The sequence below is a fragment of the Rhinolophus hipposideros genome (assembly GCF_964194185.1).
Source record: "Rhinolophus hipposideros genome assembly, chromosome: 20".
Classification (NCBI taxonomy): Eukaryota; Metazoa; Chordata; class Mammalia; order Chiroptera; family Rhinolophidae; genus Rhinolophus; species Rhinolophus hipposideros.
The window spans coordinates 17,502,110-17,523,680 of NC_138066.1; the positions used below are offsets into that span (position 1 = coordinate 17,502,110).

General features: G+C 51.6%; 1 protein-coding gene across 3 annotated transcripts; it reads right to left on the reverse strand.

The window, feature by feature from the left end:
• Positions 1-365: 365 nt before the first annotated feature.
• SLC13A2 (solute carrier family 13 member 2) lies at positions 366-20,704 on the reverse strand. 3 transcript variants are annotated; one of them, XM_081028508.1, is made up of 12 exons: positions 20,185-20,704; positions 9,535-9,663; positions 8,405-8,541; positions 8,097-8,296; positions 7,384-7,564; positions 7,160-7,282; positions 5,207-5,422; positions 4,910-4,998; positions 4,513-4,634; positions 3,194-3,355; positions 2,433-2,570; positions 366-1,931 (listed from the first exon to the last, which is right to left on the reverse strand). In XM_081028508.1, the coding sequence occupies exons 1-12, from the start codon at positions 20,284-20,286 to the stop codon at positions 1,761-1,763; spliced, it is 1,770 nt and encodes a 589-aa protein (XP_080884634.1). In that variant the 5' UTR covers positions 20,287-20,704; the 3' UTR covers positions 366-1,760. The 3 variants fall into 3 exon arrangements, with proteins under 3 accessions (XP_080884634.1, XP_080884636.1, XP_080884635.1); XM_081028510.1 differs by lacking the exon at positions 20,185-20,704 and adding an exon at positions 14,920-15,025; XM_081028509.1 differs by lacking the exon at positions 20,185-20,704 and adding an exon at positions 9,854-9,904.
• Positions 20,705-21,571: the final 867 nt, after the last annotated feature.

Sequence of the window (21,571 nt, forward strand, 5' to 3'; positions counted from 1 at the left end):
TAAACAACAGGAAAAGTCCCACAGTTCTGGGGCTGGCCACTCCCAGTGGGGGTGGGGGCTGCTGCCTGGGGCCTTGTGGGGGTCCTACTATGGGTCTGGGTGGGAGCTGTGATTTATGACTATGCTTCATAAATGAGGAATGCCAGCCTGGGGGGTTGGAGTCACTCCGCCTGACACTTTTCACTCTGCTGGATGTCTGGCATGTCCTGTCAGGATCCCCTGTCCCCTGGGGACAGCCATGTTCTCCCCCATGCAGCAGCCCCCTCCCATCTGTGCCTCCCACCCACCCTCAAACCCCAAGCTCTAGGAGTACTGAGTGAAGGCCCAGCCCAGGGGGAATCCAGAATTCAATCCTTTCTGATTTTCTCTCTTCACAACTCAGCCCTCTTTTTATTGGGCATGAGTGATGGTAAATCTCTTTTCTTCCACTGCACGAGAGGGAACTGGATGAGACGCTTGGAAACTTCCACCTAGATGAACGCAAGGCTTACATGCCATTGTCCCCAATGAGACTTAGGATGGATACAAAGATGAACTTCCAGCCAGGAAGGGATACTGAGCTCCCAGAATGGATGATGGGTGTGCTATCAGCCTTCCACATCCCCACCCCACCTTGCCAGATACATGAGAACTCTGGAGTTCATGAAGCCAGGGAGGCAAAGGAGGGGTGGAGGTGAGGTGGGGAGGCAGAATGGTCCAGAGTCTTGTCTGGTCCGGGACTCTGAAGGCCACACCAGTTTTGAACCTGTTCCTGTGAGTCCTACCTGCAGCCTTCTTGCTACAGGCTGCCATTTTGGGTAAGGGTCCATCTTTCTGGGCACTTAGCATGGGTCAGCCTGTCTCCCCTAGTCTGGTGGGACTGGTTTTTCCAGCTGGAGGAAGGGTCGGTGAGGAATTGGCAGGGGCAGAGAGTTTTATGTAAATACCCAGGGAGTGCTCTGGGAACGGAGAGGCCGGTTTTCCCAAAGACACGCAGGGACTGGCAGCTCCCAATTAGCCAGGTTGGGTGATGTCAGTGCTGCTTTCCTGGGTGGCTGCGCCCACTCCGATTGGTCTTGGCAGGGGTTCCTGGCCATTACCTTCTACCTTGGGTGAGAAGGGTACCAAGGGGACTGCCCTCCAGGACAGAGGCCAGGTCCCTTTCTACCACACGCCCAAACATGGGGCCTGAACCATGTGGTGGACCAGCCCTGTAAAGCGCTGTAAAAAACCATTCCAGACTCTACTGAAGATTTTAATGTGGCTAGTATTCAAACCCTCCTTCCAAACCCAAGAGACTGGGGAGAGCTCAGTGTGCCGGGCCGGTCCCGGAGGCTGTTGCCATGGCAACTGCTGGTAGGCCTTCCTCCCCAGGTCACCCGAACCCGGAGTTTCAATAAATACAGTGCAAAGGGGTCTGGTCACCCACCAAGCTGGGGATACCAAGACGTGGGGCGCCAGAGAGGGCATGTTTTATTGTCTGTGAACTCACACACATGCACCGTGAAGCACACACACCCAGGACCGTGTGCATGCACACAAACCCCCCTCTCACACACGCTCACATGACACACCATCCACCCATACACATACATACATATATATACATTTTCTTCAGACACACAGGACGGAGCGCGCACACACCTTTCTTACAGAAACAGGCGGCTATCTACACATGTGCCTTTCTCTCCCTGTTTGGCGTGGAGCCTGCGTGTGCCCTCCTGACGCAGAGGAGTAGGGACAGGTTGGGTCTTCCTGGTCTTGGCCAGATTAACCCAGGTCTAGGGGCGAGGCGTGGTGGTGTTTGCCTGGCCGCCCATGCAGAGGGCTGTGTTGTTGGTGTGGGCCCAGGAGGGGAAGGTGTACAGGTCGAAGATGGGGTAGGCCCAGCTGTTGATGGCCAGCATGATGACAAGCACGCCGATGATGTTGAGCAGGAACCCCGTCCGGGCCTGGTGTGCGGAGAGCCAGTGTGAGCGAGAGGTACCCAGCAGGGCCGGCACCCGCTCCCTGGGTGTTCACAGGCTCTCAGGCGCTCTCTCACTGGCAGAACTCTCCCTTGGTGAGTAGGCCTTCCTTGGGTCTAACCCGCAGCATCAGGCCATGCCCTTGCCTCTTGCTTTTCTCCCAGTGCAAACAGGGGAAAGGGAAGCTCCTCCTGGGCTCCCTGGGCCTTGGGCCTTGTTCTCTCTGAGTCCATGTCCCTGGGCATGGCTGCCTGGCTCCTAGGAACCTTCCCTAAATTCCTCACCCCCTCCCTCACATGGCCCAGCCCTGGCAAGGGCCTAAGGATCCTCCAACTGGGGGTTATGTCCCAATCTCTCTGTTGTCCCCCACCCCAAACAGGGTCTACTCTCAACTCTGAGAATTTAAGTGGCTTTAAGTTTCTTTGTGGTCAACCAAGATGGAAAGACAGAAGGAATGATGAGGCATTCAGGCCCCCTGCCACTCACCATATCAGTCACTTTGAGGCCTCCAAAAGAGAAGATGATGGCGTTGGGCGGGGTGGCCACAGGCAGCATGAAGGCCAGGGAGGCGGACAGAGTGCAGGGGAGCATGACATAAAGAGGGTGGAGGCAGATGGCCTGGGCCTGAGGGGGAGACAGAGGGTTAGAGCTGATGGCAGTCCCCATCCCAGAGGGGAAGATGTAGCCCCAATTCTCTTGCTTCCCCTCTTTGAGGGATAATCCCTCCACCCTTGAAACACACATTCTGGCCATGAACCCAACAATTCTGCCAGAAGGCACTGGGTGACCTGGGACAGGCCCCTTGACTGCTCCGGAGGGGATGATTGTGTGGGGTGTGGTGAGGGAAGGGGCCCATAAAACGGATCTCAAAGGGGCTCAGGGTGTCATCAAAGACTGCGGGAACGCACCTGGGGAGGAAGGGGCTGGGGACGCTCCAGGGAGCAATTTTACCCCATCACCTCAGGAATGACCAGAACAGGGGCTGGGCTTGGGAGGTGGGTGAGGCCACCAGTGAGCTCCATCAGGATACTGAAGGGGTGACATCACCAGGAATGGGGTGAGTCAGGGTCCAGAGGGCCTTGGGGCCCAAGGTAGCTAGAAAGCCCATGAAAGGGTGGAAGCTCAGAGGTCCCCTCCTGGAAATGAGTGAAGGTACAGACAGGTCACTCTGACCCACAGGCAGGGGCCCTGGGTGGGGGTGAACAGGAGGGCTGCCTGAAGGAGGTGTGCCTGCAGAGCCAGCTCACCATGGAGGCGAGGATGGGTAGGAAGAGTGTGGTGGTGGCCACGTTGCTGGTGCACTCAGTGAAGGTGGCAACCAGGAGGCAGAGGATGAAGGCAATGGCGGGAGCCGACACAGACTGCAGTGGGGTCAGCTTGTCCCCGAGCCAACTCGACAGGCCCGAATCCTGTGGGCAGAGAAGGGTGGTGTGTGAGAGGCTGGGCTGCCTGGGATCTGAGTCCCCTGCTGAGGCTCTGGGGGGGTCCTGTTTGTGTCCACACCTCTCTAGAGTCTTCAAAGTCAAGGGCAGCTTGGGAGGGAAGACCCAGCTAGAATCAAAGGGCCCCCTCTCCTGCTCTTGAAGAATAGTTGGGTGTGGGGAGAAGGGTCAGATGAGAAGCTAGAAGAGGGGGCCACAGGACCTTCTTGGGAAACCTGGGGCTTGGTGGGAGTAAAACCTTTGACTCCATTTATTGTTCTCCCGACCTCTCTCAGGGACCTGTCTCTCAGGTTCCTGGCTAGCCTTAGCCCTCTCCCTGTCCCCTCCAGCCCAGCAGGTCATACAGAAGTCCCAGAGGAGGGAGAGTGGGGAAGGGCCCTGGTAGAAGCTGGGAAGAGGCTGACAGGAGGGTGGGGACAGTCCACAGGGTCAGAAGAGCTCCGAGTTCTTGCCCTGCCCACTTCTGTAATGCTAGACTGTGAGCCCCAGGAGCTGGGATTTTATTTCACAATGCTGCCTACCCAGCACCCAGCACAGCGCTTGGCATAATTGGTGAATGCTTGATGGATGAATCAACCTCAGAGCCAGGAGTCCCCAGCACCAGTCCCTGATTCAGGGAAGCTGCCTCCTGTCTGTACAGTGAATGAGCTTAGCTGGAACATTGAGGACGAGTGTTTAGGGATTTCCCTCTTGGATAGAGGCTTTGGGGATGATGCTCTGGTCCCCAGAGCCTGGCTGGGTGTGATCATGGCGCCACCTGGTGGCTGCAGCATGCTGACTGGGTCAACCCAACGCTAGCTACTCGCAGGTGCTAAAGACATTGCATTCTCTGTTTGAAAGGGGGAGGGTGGTTGCGTGGTGACTGACAACAGTCCCTGCTCACCAGAGTAGTCTGCTTTCCCTTTGGCTTTGAGAACCCAACTAAGGAAAGAACCTTAAAGCTTGTGTTTCTTCCTCCTCCCTAACACAACACGCTAACCTCTCTTCAGCGGCTGCAAAGGCTCTGCCACCAGGGGGCTCCTAAGTGAGGATTAGGTCTCCCGTGTGGGACAGAAGCAGGGCCCTTCTTTCTCTATCACAGGGTTTCTCTCAAATAGGTTGGGGAAGGGGCGGGGGTCTCTCACCTCACTGCCCTGGGCTAGGGCAAAGCCACCACCCAGCAGGAACACAATATTCCAGGGCATTTTCTCGTTCACTGTCTTCCAGTTGAGGAGGGCAGGAGGGGCCTTCAGCCTCCCTGGTTTTTCTACTCCCCAGGCAGAGGAAGACATGTCACCAAGAGCCAACAGGCCTTCCCTCCCTTCCACTTGGGGCCTCCTGTATAGGCTCCTACAGAGCTTAATGCATGCAAGAAGGGAACCCCCAGTTCTGCAACATCCCAACTTTGTCCCTGAGTCCTTGGCAAGTCACCCTAACCTCTCAGGGCTTTTTCTACTACTGCCAAGTGTGGTCAAAGGTACATTTCAGGCCGGAAGGGAAGGTTACTTGGAGGCCTTTCCCTGCTCCAGTCTCTGTGCTTACCTGGATCCTGAGTCAGCCCTGGGATGTCGGAGGGCATGATGAACATAATTATGCTGATGAAGATAGCCACTGTCCCATCAGACACCACACTACAAGTGGGGCAGAGAGGGAAGGCTTGGTGGCTCAGGGCTGCTCAAGGAAGCAAGGTGGAGGAGGTGGTGGAGAGGAGCCCCTCCCACAGATGTGCCAAGTGATCCCTCTCTGTCCCCCAGTACACTGGGGGCCCTACCTACTTCCTTCCCTCCTCCTTTAGCCAGGTGAATCCCCAAAGTATTCCTCTCCCCCCCAAATGCTCACCTTTCCCCATCCTCGTAGGGAAAAGCGCTGGCCCAGCCAGGGAAAAAGCCCGGCTCCCGGGTGAACCAGAGCAGCACCAGGAGGACAAAGAGGATGGTGACAGCTTTTTCTGCAAAGCTCATAGGACCCAGCAGCTTGTGTTCCGTTTGGATGACTTGTAAGGCTGCCTTCTCTTGCTCCCGTACCCGTCCTTCAAAGCCAAAGTTCTTCCGGAAGCTGCAGGTAGAGGGGCAAGGGCAGCTCATGAGGGCCTCTCACCAGGCAGGGGAGCGAGGGGCTGCAATGTAAGGGCTGAGGCGTGCAGAGGCCATCTCAGCGCGCTACACTGAAGCCCTGGATCCACCCAAATTTCTGAAAGAAGAGCAGAAGCCTCGGTGGGGGGTGTCATGAGGCAGAAGTAGTTTGGGGTTGGGGGGCCAGGGTTCCCCATGCTTGGCCCTGCTCCATCTACCCCATGACCCCTGTCCCTCCAAGGGTTCTCTTGAGCTGAGCCCTCCCTTGCCCAGAGTGAGGAGGATTTAGAGGCCCGCACCCCATGCCTCGTCCTGGCTCTGACTCACTGCTCCCCTCCTCCAACAGCTTTTCAGGAAATTCCCCACTCCCTCTCTCCTACTGGTTTCTGGGCATCTTCTGCCAGCCTGAGACCCACTCACATCATCCTCAGAGGCACAGAGGACTTTAGCCCACTTCCGTATGCTGCTTACTTAACTCATTTGACTTTGACTTTTCTCTTGGGCAAATCTCAACTCCCCTGCTAGACAGTAAGTTCCTCAAGGGTATAGACTACACTTCACCTGTCTTTGAATTCCCCATGATGCCTGGCACTGTGCTGGTCTCTTTGACTCCCATCTTACTTTGTACCAGCCCCCAACCTCAATCCATCCTCCGCACACCTGTCCAAGAGATTTTTCCAAAGTACAGCAACAATGCTTAAAACTTTTTCAATGGTTCCCCACTGCCTAGGCAGGAAGGGCAAATAACTCATACCACGGTGCCAGTCATACCACCATTCTTCTCCTACCCTCAGAGCAGACATAATCACTAATCGATCCCAGACTCTGTTCTTACTGAGCCCTAGCAAAGTCGCAAGTGATTTTAACTCAGGTCTCTAGTGATGGCCTGTAACTGAGGGTTGTTAGCAAGAATAAAACCTATTTACGACTCGGCTTCAAGGTCCAAACTCTTTACATGACACCCCAAATCCTCCAGAATCCTTCCCCTGCCTACTTCTCTAGCTTCATCTCCTGATACTCCTTTTTGTTCTTTATGTTTCAACCACACAGAACAAGTGCTCCCCCTAACACATTGTATTCTTTCTTGCCTCTGTGCCTTGGTACAAGGTATTCCTGCTGCCTGAAACAGGAATATTCCTGCTGCCCATTCTCTACCTGGCTGACTTCTAGTTCTACTAGATTCAGTTCTGGCATCCTCTCTTCCAGGGGCCTCTGGAACCCCTACTTTCCTAGGCTGTGTTCCCACAGCACCTGGGTTTCCGTATGTCATGGGCTGCAAGGACAGGGACTGTGCCTAATGTCTTCTAGTGGTCAGTGCCTAGTGTGGTGCCAGACATCCAGTAGGAGCACAACAGATGCTTTTGCAACTGATGCGCTCAGTGTGTTCTCCTTAGGCACGTACCAAAGGACTGTGCAGCACTGTGGAATGGGACCTGGGCTGGGCATCAGACCTGGTTTTCAGTCCCAGCACTGACAAATCTAGTTGTGTACCACTCCTCAAGCCTCAGTTTGCTTGTCTGATAAATCAGATAATAATATTCTCTGCCTGGTAATTTCCTCAAACGGGGGTCCAAGTGCACCAAGGGGTCTTGGGAGGGGAGGCCATCTCACTGGGATGGTGATTGTATCCTTTTCCACAATAGCTACTTGGGTACCCAACTGAAAGCTCTCAGGGGATAAGGGCAGGGACCTGGGTTTCTCTCACCTATTGCACACTTACTTGAACCCCAGGAAGAGGGCCTGAAGCCAAAGCCAGGCAAGCAGCAGCAAGATGACCATGGCGGGGAAGGCAAAGCTGAACCAGGAGGCAAAGTTCACCACATTGCCATTTTTGGAGAAGAGCCTGAAGAGGGATATGGGCTACTGCGTGATATTGCCTGGCAACCACCAGGCCCCATATCACCCCCAGTGAGAGTACAGATTCCCTACCCCTCAGTCACTCACGAGTTGATCTGGCCTTGCAGTACCAAGTTAGGTGTGGTACCAGTCAGTGTGGCAATGCCCCCGATGCTAGCTGAGTAGCACACACACAGGCTCATGCCCTGGGAAAAGCGATGCTGCTCCCGGCTCTTCTGTTCCGTTGGCTCCAAAGGACCAGGAGGGACAGGGTGGACCTGCCCATTATCTGGGAACGAGGGAGAGCTCAGGTGAGAAGTGGGCACAGGGTCAGCTCTGGGGAGCACAACTGGAGCTCCATGGCCTCTGGGGTGCAGGCAGGGGATCCTGTCGATGAGCAGCCCAGATCTGGGGTACCAGGGCGAAGAGGCTGCCCCCAGGCCTGCAAGGACCCAGCATTCTTGGGAGTCTCAGGTTGGACTGACCTTCAGACACCATCTGGCCCAACCTCTCTCTTAAGAGAGGGAAACTGAGGCACACAGAAGGGCAGAGGATTATCCAAACCACACAGGAAGGATGGAGCCTGGCCAAGCAGACTCCAGCTCTCTCTCTGCTTGCCAGAGTGACCCAGCATCTCGGTTTGCCCAGGATGGCAGGGGTTCCCAGAACATGGGACTCTTTGTTTTAAAACCAGGAAAACCAAGACAAGTTGGTCGCGGCACTTCTTGCTTCCCTAGTCTCTCCCTGTGTGAGTGGAGGCCCCTTTAGACCCTCCCCAAGAGCCAAGGGGTTGGGGCAAAGTTCAACCTCATCTTTCTCACCAAGTTTGGTCTTCTGGGGACTCGGTTCCTGGAGTTCAAAGGCAGGGTTGCTGCAGCCCTCCTCAGTATCCTTGCCCTTGGGTGCCTTCTGCAGCTGATGAAGGACAGCATGTGCAATGGGGGCCATCATGGCCGTGGTGGCCGTGTTGCTGATCCACATGGACAGGAAGGCCGTGACCAACATGAAGCCCAGCATCAGCCTAGGGGTGGACAGACAGACACACTGGCGTTCCAGCGTTCCTTCAGGGACTGGATGCCCAGAATACCACCATCCCCGGGTTCTCCAGTCCCGGTTTGTGGGAACTCACAGAGCAGGCCGCACCCCGATGATAAGGAGTACACGAAGGGCAATACGTTTGTGCAGATTCCAGTGCTCGACAGCAATAGCCACCAGCAGCCCTCCAATGAACAGGATGTTGGTGTCCTTAAAGTACTGGAGGCAGACCTGGTGGGCAAGGACAGGGAGAGCAGGAAGACCCTGGGGTCTCCTACGGTGCCCCTGGGCTTTTCTGGAGCAGTCACTGACATTCACTCAAACAGAGGTTGGTCCCTGGGCTCTTGGAACCAAATGGAACTGGTCTTTGGATTACCCACTATTTAATATTAACTGGGTTCTTCTCTTCCAGCCAAACTCATTCTTTCTCCTTTCAGGAAAGTTTGGGAGATAAACTAGCCCGATTTCACTCATGTTGACAGCCATAGACTGGGAGATAGATAATTTAGTGCAGAGACTAGAGAGCAGTGCTTATCAGAGTCTGGTCCCCGGACCAGCATCATCACCAACCTGGAACTTGCAAGAAATGAAATGCTGGGGGTTAGGGGGTGGGAGATGAGGGTAAGGGGGATCAAATATATGGTGATGGAAGGAGAACTGACTCTGGGTGGTAAACATACAATGGGATTTATAGATGATGTAACACAGAATTGGACACCTGAAATCTATGTAATTTTACTAACAATTGTCACTCCAATAAATTTAAAAAAAGAAAGAAAGAAAGAAATGAAATTCTTAGGCCCTGCCCTGCATCCACTGAGTCAGAAACTCTGGGGTGGGCCCAACAATCGGTGTTTTCACCAGCCCTCCAGTTTAAGGACACTCAAGGTTAAGAGCAACTGAACTAGAAGAACACAGGCTCTTTAGCTGACTTTCAAGGCCCCTTTTCCTATCACGAGGACTTTCTACCTCCCTGGCCTAAGCTGAATCACTCTTACTTTGAATTAACTCTCGATGCCAGCCATTCACTCGGCACTTCTAGAATGTCCTCCCTCCTTGTATTCTAGCTGACTCCTCCCTCAGTGACCTCTGATCCTGCCAAGCAGAGGCAGGGACCCTCTTCTGTGTACCCTGCTTATGATGAGGCTTCCTGGGTCACAAGCATCCTGGGGAAGACCCCACCATCCCTGGGAGCCCTTCCTCATGTGGACGGGGGAGGCTTACCTCAGAGGCCTTCGTTATGCCCATCAGGGGAAACAGGATGAGGGGCAAGAGGGCGGTGACGGCCAGGGGCAGAGCCTCAGTGCACCAGAAGAGTGCCATGAGAATGATGGCATAGCCGCAGTAGGCTTCCTGTGGGTGGGAGGGAAGCAGCAGAGCTGTTGGAGGGGCCAGATCTATATCCGAGTCGTGTCACCTCCTGCCCCCAGAGAAAATAGGCCTTTCGTATCAGAGTGGGGAGAGCCTGTGAAATCCAGTCCTTGATTCCCGAGCCCAAAGTCCCATTCCAAAATGGAAATAAAAAACAAAGCAAGACACTCACCATCTTGTCTTTGACCTTGAGAAGCCCAAACATTATAATCCAGCCACACTGGAGGGGCTGGAGAATTTGGAACTGAGTATCAGCTCCTACCCCGCCCAAGGGGACTACAGGGGGCCCAGGTGAGGAGCCCTAGATGAGATGGGGGCTGCCAGACTGGGGCCTGGGCAATGTGGATCCCTGCCTGGTATCCTGGCCTCCCCTGGCTTTATAAGAGCCTGTGAGAATGTAATGATTTGTATGACTATTTAATTAGGGTTTGTTCCCTCTGCTCCTTGAGGACAGAAGTTAGTTTTGTGGCATCCAGATTTCTGGAGCTCAGGACCCCAACCGGCTTCAGAGTAAATCTTTTCTAAATAAATGAATCCCTGGAAAGTTGGGGAATGGAGGAGGGTCTTCCTAACAATCCTGGTGTGATCAGTGCACTGTACAACTCCAGGAGACGCCCTTTGCATTTTGTAGGATATGTGAAAGATACCCCCATCCCTGCTTTGTGCATGGAATTAGGGAATAAATGATGAGTCATAGTCTTGCAAGTCTGGATACCAGAGCACACCCCCTTTTCCTGACGAGGCCCCCAAGTCTAGAGAGGCATGACCTCAGGCCTGGAGGAGAAATGAAAGTCAGTTAACCCCTGACATCAGAGGCCGGCCCTCATCCACAGAGCCTCCCTGCAGGGTGGCAGGGAGTGGAGGAATCATTAGCTAGAAGTAAGCCTCAAGTAGGAGGGTGCCCGCATCCCAGCCTCCTCAGGGGCACTTGCCCATTCTTTATTTGCCAAAGGAAGGAGCAGCATGCTGGGACAGTGGGGCTAGGGAGCCCCTCCTCTCTTACCCGCCTCACCCTCCCTGCCCTTTTCTTCTCCACATGCTACACGCTGGGCTCACTTAGCACCTCATGCCCTTAGTACCTTGAAGCTTGGGGTGGGCCCCTGGGGGTGGCCTGTGGGGAGAAGGAGCTGCTGTTTATGGAGCAATTATTAGGAGCTGGGTGCTTTTATGAAACTCAAACAGCCATTAAGGTGGGTGGGGTCGTCCCCGTTAGAGAAGAACTTGAGAGGGTAAGTGGCTTGCTCAAGGCCACAGAACTAGGGAGTGGCAGAGGCAGACTGGGACCCGGCAAGGTGTCTGAATTGCATAACTCCAAGAATATTCTCCCCGTAATTGGCACTCCTGGAGTGGTGCAGCACACCGTCTTCACAGCCCCGCTGGAGAACCAAGTCTGTCTGATGCCAGGCTCACATGCTTCCCAATAAACCTCCACCACTTCTTCTCACCCCAACAGGAACTCATGGGCTCAGGGCTGGGGCCACCTTGACCCTGGACAGAGATCCACCCCCAGTCCTCCCCTAGCAGAAGGCTGGCTGATTCTGCTGATACTGCTGTTTCCTCAACCACTTTCTCACCTGAGAAGATTGCACGGCCAGTTACTCATCCTCCCCTGGAGCTAAGGGCAGGCCAGTCCCTCTGCACCCAAGTTGGGGGCTGGGGTGGGCCATCAGTCTGCTGATTCAAGAAGAAAGCTCTGCTAATCAGGACAGCAGAAGGATCCTAAGGGCTATCTCCTGTGCCAGGCGTTGGGCTCTCCCTGCTGTGCTTCAAATGTTTTTAAATCACATTTAGTTGCTCTGTGAGGTAATGACTATCGTTCCCATTTCACAGACAAGAAACAAATGTGCAAATGCATTAAGTAAATGCCTCGAAGTCACACAAATAAGTGGAGAGGTCAGCCTTTTCACCTTCTACCCTGAGCTTGATCCCTTACGTTTAAGGGGTGTCCCTCAGCCTCAGGTTTGCTGTAACTAGTGGGGTGTCTGAATCCAAAGAGAACTATTTACCATGAGGCCTGCCACTTCCTTCACTGCTGAGACCCCATTTTCACACTCCAAAGGGAGCTGTTACTAGTCGAACCTGCCCCTGTGAGCTTGAGTGTGTTCAATCTATGGCTTCCCTATCCCATTACAACTTCCCTGTGTCCCTCTCCCTGTTTGTCTGTCTATCTATCTGTCTCTGGATCAAAACCCCAAACTAGTTTCACAGTTCTATCCAGGAGCCTTCCCTGTCCTGGTGTCTCTGGCCCTGTGTCCCCAACCCACCTTCCCGGGGAGTCTGTCCAGCTGTAGCATAACTTGCTGACTTGCTCTTCTTGGTTCACGGGGTGTGGAATTCCAAAAATCCGTAAAGTTGGATGGGAAAACTATTTCGCCTTTTTGCTAACATCTGAGGTTATGAGCATAGGCAACAAAACCAAACAACTATTAACGGTACTGTTGGTGATTTGGGCAGATATTTGATTGTGGCTCCAGCTACCAGACACCTGCTCAGTTATTACACCAACACTAGATTTTATTTAATGTGTTAATGAAGGAGCACCTCTATATTTGAACTGCAATTTATTTTTTCATATTTTTACAACTATATTTCAAAATAATTGATTTCCTTTGTAATCCTATATATTTTATCGTGTGCTCTTCAAAGCAATATCCTGAGAAGGGGCCATAGTCTTCACCAGGCAGCCAAAGGTAGTCATGGCTCAGAAATGGGTTAGAATCTCTGCCTTAAGGCAGAGAGAAAGAAAAAGCAACACTGAGCATTTCCAGCTGCGTATACATTTATCTCCTTTATAAGGTTTCCTTATCTACAAATGGGCATAAGAGAAACACCCACTGTGCTGGGTAATTCTAAGGATGAGGGACATGAATGAGTAGCTCTAAGCTGTAAGAACTGTAGATGGCAGGGAGTAGATGGCAGGGTTGGCATTGGGACAGAAATGTGCTCTTGGGTTACTGGGGAACCAGGGTGAATGCAAGAGGTTCAAATGAAAATGAAGGTGCCAGGGAATTCATGGCAGACTCTGGACCCTGGGTGTGGGTAAGGTGTGGGATCTGCAGGCATCACGGCCTTTACCCAGGACGGGCACAGAACAGCCTGTGGCTGTTGGCAGCAGAAAAGATACCCACAGTCTCATAGGTGTCATAACTTTTTCCTCCTGGTGATTGAAGGTTAACCCAGGGGTAGGGATGGGCTGGCATATAGGGGCCACTTCTGCTGCTCCCCTGCCCTGGCAAGTAGGGATGCTGCTGGCTGTGAGCACTGCCAGGTCTCGGGAGTGAGATGAGGCACTGGGTGGCAGCCTGCCAAGCACCATTGCAAAGGAGAGACCAGAGAGTGGGATCCCAGAGGAGAAGGGAGACACTGAGTGGGTATTGAGGGATGAATAGGAGTTTAGTGGGTGGGAAAAAGGTGTTGGGGTGAGGAAGTAAGCACAGAGGGAACAGAATGAGGCATAAAAGATCAAGATACATTCTTGGAGAGGTATAATGCTTGGAAAGAGCCTTGTCTGCCCTGAGGGGTATCTAGGACTTTATCCAAAAGACAGGGATGAAAAGGGGAGGCCCTTGAAAGATTTTAAGCAGACAGAGTGACGTGGTCAAGTTGGTGTTTCTAGTAAAAGATGGCACTGATGCTATTATATGTGATTGGGGAAAAAAAACCCCACATATATATTCATCTGACTCAGGGATTCTGGTCCCTTTTTCGTACCAGGATCCCTTTGACATCCTGACAAACGTTTCCAACTCCTTCTTAGAATAATATTTTTAAATGCAATAGATAAAATACATAGGATTACAAAGGGAACCAATTATATTGAAATACAGTTATTCAAATATTGGGTAAGATAGTGATATACCGTATGTGATTCTTTCTTAACTAATAAGACCTTCACTGGCTAACAGCTACTGTAATTTAAAAGTCAGGATGAACATAAACCCTATTTCAAGTACCGCCAACAGCTCTTACTGTGATGTGAAAATATTTGTGGTTTCTACTGGCGGTTAAGTGAGAGGTTTAATTAATACTATTGAGAGTTGTTGTCTACCATCATAACAGAAGGAAACGCTAAGTTTTCTTTAGACATTATTGATACTAAAATGTAAGTTTTTTCCATCCAAGTCCACAGACCTCCTGAATGCTCCCCACAGATCCCTAAGCGTGAGGAGTCCCCGCTCTAGAGGACACACTGTGAGACTGCCCTCAGGAGGGGCAGAGTCTGGGAGGGGCGCTTCCCCATTTCATTCTTTTGTGTTTTGAATTTTGTATGATATGCCTGTGTCATCCAATTAAACAAATAAATCATGTCAAGATGCAAACAAGGAGCTTACACCTGCCAACGCAAGGCACAGGAGCGAGGCTGGGAGGCCAGCGGAGGAGGTGCTGGGTGTCCCAGGGGGAGATGACAGGGACTCAGAGCACGGCGTGGCAGTGGAGATGGAGAAAGAGATGACTCTAGACATGTTAGAAGATGGAAGACAGATGGTTTGGGTGCTGGCTGTTGAGTTGGGCAGGAGAAACGAGAGAAAGAAAACTCCCAGGGGTCTGTCCTGGGTGTCTAGGTACACAGCAGTGACCACAAGGAGAGAAGCCAGGCTGAAGGGACCTGGGGAAGGTGGTACAGAGTAGGCTGGGGGTATGTGACATCCTTTCCAGGAATAATAGGCCTGTGCCAAATACCTTTGAGAGATTGAATACACAAAGGGGACAATGGCCAGTCCATGTATAAAAATATGTCCTACAACATCTGCAGCAACCAGCCTAGGCAGCCAAATCACCACCTCTATAGCAGTTGGCTCCAAATAGTCAGGATTGGATTGGCTCCATGACTGCCAGCTTCCCTCATTTTTGCCTTCTGCCCCCACTCTCTAACCCCACTTCCAACTCAGGACCAACGAGCGAAAGCCAAACATGCTCCCCTAACCAATCACACAGGATACTCTGCTTCCAGTTAGCCCCCTCCAGCTCCCCGCTGCCAACAGCCTCCAATTAGGGAACACCTGAAGCCTTCCCTTTTTCCACTCTAAAGTGTCCCAAGCCCCTGCCTGCCTTTGAGACTGACCAACGCAAGCCATGGTGCCTGACTCCCTTCCTATTCTTTGCCTGATCCCATTTGGCTTATCCTGTTCATTTCGGCCCCTTAATGTTTATGAGCTTGTTGCCTCATCTACCACTCTAAGAGGCCAAAGGGAAACAACGGGTTTTCGAGAAAACAAAAGGAGGGGGAAGACTCCTGACCTCACAGTTGAGGAAACTTCTCTCTCTACTCCAGGGATGCCCCTGGCCCTGGAGGCTGGCTCCTTCTTTTAATCCTACACCCAGATATCCCAGAAACGAGAAGATGTGTCTCCACATTGCGTCAGTGCTGCTCAGGGAAACACTTAGGGACCACACCTCCCCACTCTGGTGGGGGTGGCCAGACACACCTTTCCTAGGTGGAAGCAAAGAGGCCCTGGCAGGACAATAGCCCACTTGAACAGAAGAAGTCATCTATGGAAAAGAAATCAGTCACCTCCACAGTGCCTGAGGCGACTTGTATTTTCCAGGAGCCAGGAATTCAGACGAGAAGCCAGGGGCAGAGGGAGTCACTGTTTCTGAGCCCTGGGAGCCAGATACCCGAGGCACTCTGGTTATCTCATTTCATCCCCACAGCAGCCCCTTAGGGGTGAGAGATTTGATAAGGTCACATGGCTGTTCATGCTACAGAATGGATTTCGACCCACATCTGTTTGGCTCCAAAACCTGTTTTACTCCATGGACTCTGCCTTTTCTACCAAGAGCCAGGAAGTCTCAAAAGATAGAGGCAGGCCCAGAACTGAGGTCCAAATTCCTTGTCCAGTCTTCATGCCCACAGTAAATCATCTGAGTCCTGGGTGCCTCTGGGGTTCAGGAACAGCTTGCAGGTATTTCAGTTACACAGATTTTGAAGTGCACGCACACTCCTACTGTTCTCATGTTCTAGGAGTGCAGGTGATTTCAGATTAAGAAATTCTATGGTCTGTTCTTACTATAAATATAATAGGGATTTCAGCTAAGCTCTGTCCTGGCAGACATTGGGCCCTAGGAAACTGTTTTTATGGATCTTCCGCTTGGGTCCTGGGAGGCATTTGCAGTTTTGGTTCTAACTTACTAGCTGTTTGACCCCTGTGCAAATCTTTACCCTCATAGCCCCCAGCACAAAATTCTCATTCCTTCCCCTAGCCTTGTAGGGCTGACATAGGCTGACCTCTCCCTGCCTCTCTAAATAAGCTTAAGGATCTTCTCCTCACTCAGACCCCCAGGCCACCCTGGCCGTATTTCTCTCTCCACCTTGCCAAGCTCAGCCCTGGCCTTGGGCCTTTGCACTGTGAGCTCTGCCTGGACGGCTCTTTGCCCAGAGCTGTGCTTGACTGGCTCTCACTTGCCATTCAGGTCCTAGGGTAAATATCACCACTCAGGTATCCTTCTCTGACCACCCCAACTAGAGCAGCCCCTCCCTAAGCCAGTCACAGCAGCTACATGGTTTTCACAGCATGGACAGTATATGCTTTTTGTGTGTCTCTCCACCAACCCTATCCCCTGCACCTCAACAGTGCCTGTCACACAGTACATGTTCCTTAAGAAGGGACGGAAGGAACGAAGGAAGGAACGAAGGGAGGAAGGAAGGAAAGAAGGAAGGAAGGAAGGAAGGAAGGAAAGAAGGGAAGGAAGAGCAGCTGTAAGGTTTCTGGCACACTGATGGTGCGTCTTCACTGGCTGGTTGCAGGGTTGGGGAAGCCGTGAGAAGCCTCAGGCCCCACAGTCCCCACGAGAGAATGATGAGCGTTTCAAGGATTCTGTAGCTATTCCTCAACGCACCCTACTATTTCCTACACCTTTGCTTATGCATTCCCTTCACCTGGCCTGCCCTCTATACATGCCATCTGACTATTAGAATCTCACTCAGCCTTCAAGGTCCAACTCAAATGCCACCTGCTTCGAATGTTCCCTTGACTCCATTGGAAGAGTTTTCTCGCGTCTGAGCTCGTGCAGCTGTCTGGCTATCCCTCTGTGCAAATACCTGTTCCTCTATGCTGTGAGCAACTCGAAGACAAAGCGTCTGTGTTTCTTTTCAGTAACTCCCAGCACAGTGCAAGAGCTCAACAGACATCCCAGACTGAACAACACTGGAAGGATTGGCTGCCAGCTGGATGGGCGTGATGGTAGACGGCTCAAGATGTGATACACAACAGGGCCCCCACTTTGCATCCCGGGACAGCCTTAGGCAGAGACCCCAAGACCAGGTTCTAGTCCAGACTTTGCCGTTTTCTACTTGGGACTTTAGGCAAATGACTACCACTCTGGGCCTGAATTTACATGTCTGTAAAATGGAGGTAATAGTAGTACACTCACAGTAACTCAAAGTTATTGCGAGGGATCAATGAGTTAGTACTTTGAAGTGCTTGGTACAGTGACTAGCACATAAAAAAAAAAACCCTCAATAAATGTCAACTATTATTATATGGACACAGGTCTGAGCCTAGTCTGGGACTCCTCCTTCCCACATCAGGGGCCAGGGGCAGGGAGGTAAGCTCAGGGACTCAACACAGAGAGCAGAGACTCAGCAGGAAATCAGGACGGGATGGTCTTTGCCCACATGCATTCATTCATTCATTCATTCATTCATTCATTCATTCATTCATTTGACAGGTATTTGTTGAGCACCTACTCTGTGCTAGTCACTGCGGATTCTGCATGGAAAAAGACAAAGTCTCTGTCCTCATGGAGCTTACATTCTAGTATAGGGAGTAAGATGATAAGTAGAAAATAAACAAACACATCATTTCAGATAGTGAAAAATTCTAAATAGGGAATAGTCAGAGAAGACTTTTCTGAGGAGGGGGATTTAAGCTGAAACCTAAGGAATCTGGGAGAGGAACATTCCAGGCAGGGAGATGAGCAATTTGAGGAGCAGAGAGAAAGCTGATGGGACTGGGGTAGAGTGGACAGGAAGTAAAACAGGGACATGGGACCAGAAGGCTCTGCAGGGGTGGAAACCCAGGGACTTGTGGCTGCCCTAGGAAGTTTAGATTTTAAGTTTGATGGGAAGCCTCTGTGGGGTTTTAAGAAGGGTAGTAACATAATCTTACATTTTGAAAAGACCAGGTAGATGGATGAAGAATGGTGTGGGGACGGATATGGACAGGTGAGAACTGATGGTGGCCTGGATGAGAGTGGAGGCAGTGGAAAGTGATCGTATTCAAGATATTTTTGGGATATCAAGTCAACAGGACCCGCTGGTGCATGTAGAAATGATGGAAAGATAGGAATCAAGAATGCCTCCAAGGTAGATGGTTGAATCACATATTGATGAATAAGATTGCAGGAAAAGCCAATTGGAAAAGATGGACAATGAGGGTTTTGTTTTGGACATGCAAAAGTATATGCTGTTTAAAAGAAAATATTCAGGTGGAAATGTCGAGTGTTAGTTGCACAATACAAATTTAGAGGTTAGGGCTGGGGTTACAGATTAGGGAATCCTTAGCTTACAGATGCTTTTTAAGGCAGCAGGCAGAAAAAGATCACCTGGGGGAGAGTGAGTGAATAGAGGAGGAGCCAGGAAAAGTGGCTGAGGGGGGAGGAAAACCAGGAGAAGGTGTCACCAAAGTCAAAAGAAGATCGCATTGCCAAGATGGGGTGACCAGCTGTGACAAATGCTGCTGAGGGTTGAAGAAGGTGAACATGGACCAGGGACTTGACGAAAGCCCTTTGGGTAGGTAGAGTCTTGGAAACTGAAGCTGTCTGAGGAGAGACATATGCAGTGTAGACAGTCTTTGAGGCTTCTTGTGTGAGAGAGAGCAGAGAAAGGAGGCGTATATGGAAGGGATGCGGGATAAAAGGAGGGTTGGTTTGTTTTTTAGGACGGGGAATATTATAGCGTGTTTGTCTGCTGATGGGAGAGATCAGGCAGAGAGTGAACTTCATAGAGGAAAGAGAGGGTGATTACAGGCACAACGTCCTTGAGAGGGGCTGGTATCCAGCGCCCCAGTAGAGGGGCTGGCTTCCATAGATAGATGGGGACAGTTCATCTGAGGACAGGGAAGAGGCAGTGTCTGTGGGCAGAGGCAGGTAGCAGGGCTGGGTACAGCCCAGGAAGACAGAGGCTCTTGACACGTTGCAGGCCCACCAGGAGGCCTGGCTTCTAATATTGACCCAGGCTTTCCTGTGTGACCTTGGCCAAGTTACTGAATCTTTCTGGGCTGTGCTTTCCTAGGGGGTAAAATGAGAATCACAGTTCTTGTCTGCCCTCCCTCGGAGGGTGAACGCACTTGGCTCAGCCTGTCTGCCCATCAGATGGGTTCCCAGTACAGACGTGCCACAGGCTTTGGCCTGAGACCAGGATCCTCTCAAAGGTCAGCCAGGCCTTGTCACTTAGCAGGTGTCAGGGGCCCAGGGGCTGTGCTACCATATCCCCAGTCCCTCACCCTTTTGGGACACCACGAATAAAAAGCCTGTCTCAAGTTCCCTATCTGTGACAAAAAGAAGAAAATGCCTCGATGGGCAGTTCTGAGCCTGTGGGGTAGTGCCAGGGCCACAGTTCTGTCTCAGCCTTCAGGAAGCAGTGTGGTGGAGAGACGACAACACAGGCTTTGGAACAAGACCACACACCCAGCTCTGCCACTTTCTAAATATGTGACCTGCCAGAGTGAGATTTACTGTGAAACTTGGGGTTCCAGGCTGTCCTCCTGGACTAACACTTCCCCAAGCCCTACTTTTAGGTTCATAACTTTGTGTTCTCTTATTTACAAGAAGGCCCCCCAAAGTGTATAATATCTGAGCTCTGCCCCGGGATTTTGGGTAATTGGCTTAACCTGACTTTCCCAATCTGTAAAATGGGACTGTCCGACCTGACTCATAAGATGGGGGAAAGAGTTCCTGGGTACACGGTACAGGGTATGTGGTGGGGGCTCCAATAATGGGAATTAAAGTTATGACTCCTGCCGCTGGGGTTAGGGCAGGGGTCCTAAGAGAGTCTGTGGTGCCCACTGGCAGGGTCCCCTGTCCAGGTCCCACCCCTCCTTCTCAGCAGACTTAGCCCTTGGGATCACAGGGAGCGATCTCTTTCTGTTTATACCCTTACAGGCACCAACTGCCTGAGGCCAGCTTTATCCTAGTCACCTTCCATCCCTCTCCAGCAGCTAACCCTGCTTATGCCCCACTGAGCCCAGTCTGTGGGCACATGGTAGGCAGATAACCCCATCTGCTTCCACCTGCACCTCTTTTATGGAACTGGCTTCCTGACTCCCAAGGCAGTAGATGTCAAGTGCACCTAAGCAATTCTCATTGGGCTCCTACAACTGGGCGCCAAACAAAAGCTTCCTGTGACCTCTTAACCCTCAGGAGGACCGGGAGATTATAGCCTCACGTCCAGGCTAGGAGAGAAGAGTAACTTATGCTGGTCCTAAGGATTCCCCAACCCGGGACCAAATGGTCCCTCCCCTGCCCCCGTGGAGCTTCTCTGTACGCAGAACCCCAAGTCCTTACCTTGGTGGGGACAAGAAGGGGCAGAGGCAGCAGGAAAATGGGCAGGAAGAACACCAGCAGGTAGGTGCGATAAGCCCACAGGCCCTGCCAGCAGCTGGCCATGGTGTGGAAGACTGCTGGAGTCGCTGTCTCTGGGATCCAGGGAAGTGAAGGATCGACTGAAGCAGGTAGGTGGCGGGGCGGGCTTATATAAAGCCCGAGGAGTGTTAACCATTGACCCGCCCTGGCAATCAGTGTTTTGGGAGTCAGGGGGTGAGAGTAAGGAGGAGGGACCTGCAGGAAGTATAAAGATCAGGAAGATTTTGCAAAGAAAGAGGAAGGTGAGATTAAGGAGTAAAAGCTTCAGGTTCTTCCAAGAAGTTAAGCCTAGAATTAACTCCTTTTGTGCACGGAGGCTGCTAAGGGCTGCGGCTGGAGAAGCTGGAGGAAGGGTGCCCGGGAAGCCCCACAGCCTAACTCCATAGGGCAAGACCCCAAGTCACCTCCCCAGCCCACCCTCCCTTCCCTCCTTTTATTCCCCAAAGCCAGGATCTCCGGGAACTGTTTATACAGGGCCCTGGGTGGGGCAGCCCTGCATCTAGAGAGGCCCTGCCCTCTAGGAGTTTTTAGATGAAGACTAGGCAGCCAAGGCCTGGAGCAAGCTCTCGTCTTCCTTCCAGGTTCTAGAAAACGGCAAAGCCACAAATCCGGATTATCTCTTATTCACTTTATGACGCTGATCCACTGAGGGAAACTCTCAGAATAGCCACTTCCTCGTTCTGCTGCAATAGTTTCCTGTCAGGAGGCTCACTTTAGACAACCTATGGTATGTTAAGCCTTGATGTGTGGTCGATATGTAACAAAGGTTCATTGGGTTTATTTTTTAAGTTCTTCCTAAACTGCGTTGGAAGATCAGCAAAGATTGTCTCGTATACTGGAAACACATCTCTCCATTTATTCATCCATCCATCCATCAAGCAAGTATTTGGCACTGATGATATATTCAGACCCATGCTCAGGGCTAAAGATGCAGAGATTAAAATACTGCTGGTGACAGTTAACATTTGTTACAGTATTTAGTACAAGCTGGTTAGTACAAAGGTGTCTATTTACTCAGTACAACCACACCATGCATTAGATGTTACTATTCCATTTTACAGGTGGGCAAACTAAGGCTCTAGGACACAGTCCTGCATTGTTTACCATCGGGGATACATTTGGAGAAATGCATTGTTAGGCGATTTTGTCGCTGTGCAGACATCATAGAGTGTACTTATACAAACCTAGCTGCTACAGCCTCCTACACACCTACAATATATGGTACAGACTATTGCTCCTAGGCTACAAGCCTGTGCAGCTCGTCACTGTACTGAATACTGCAGGCAATTGTAATGCCTTGTACTAGGAC

Coding starts and splice junctions, on each gene's coding strand:
- SLC13A2 (XM_081028508.1), bottom strand. CDS start 20,286: ATGGCCAGCTGCTGGCAGGGCCTGTGGGCTTATCGCACCTACCTGCTG. Junction 5,423..7,159: donor GCCCTCTTCCTGGGGTTCAA/GTAAGTGTGCAA, acceptor CTCTACCTGCAG/CTTCCGGAAGAACTTTGGCT. Junction 4,635..4,909: donor AGGGCTGACTCAGGATCCAG/GTAAGCACAGAG, acceptor CCTGGGGAGTAG/AAAAACCAGGGAGGCTGAAG.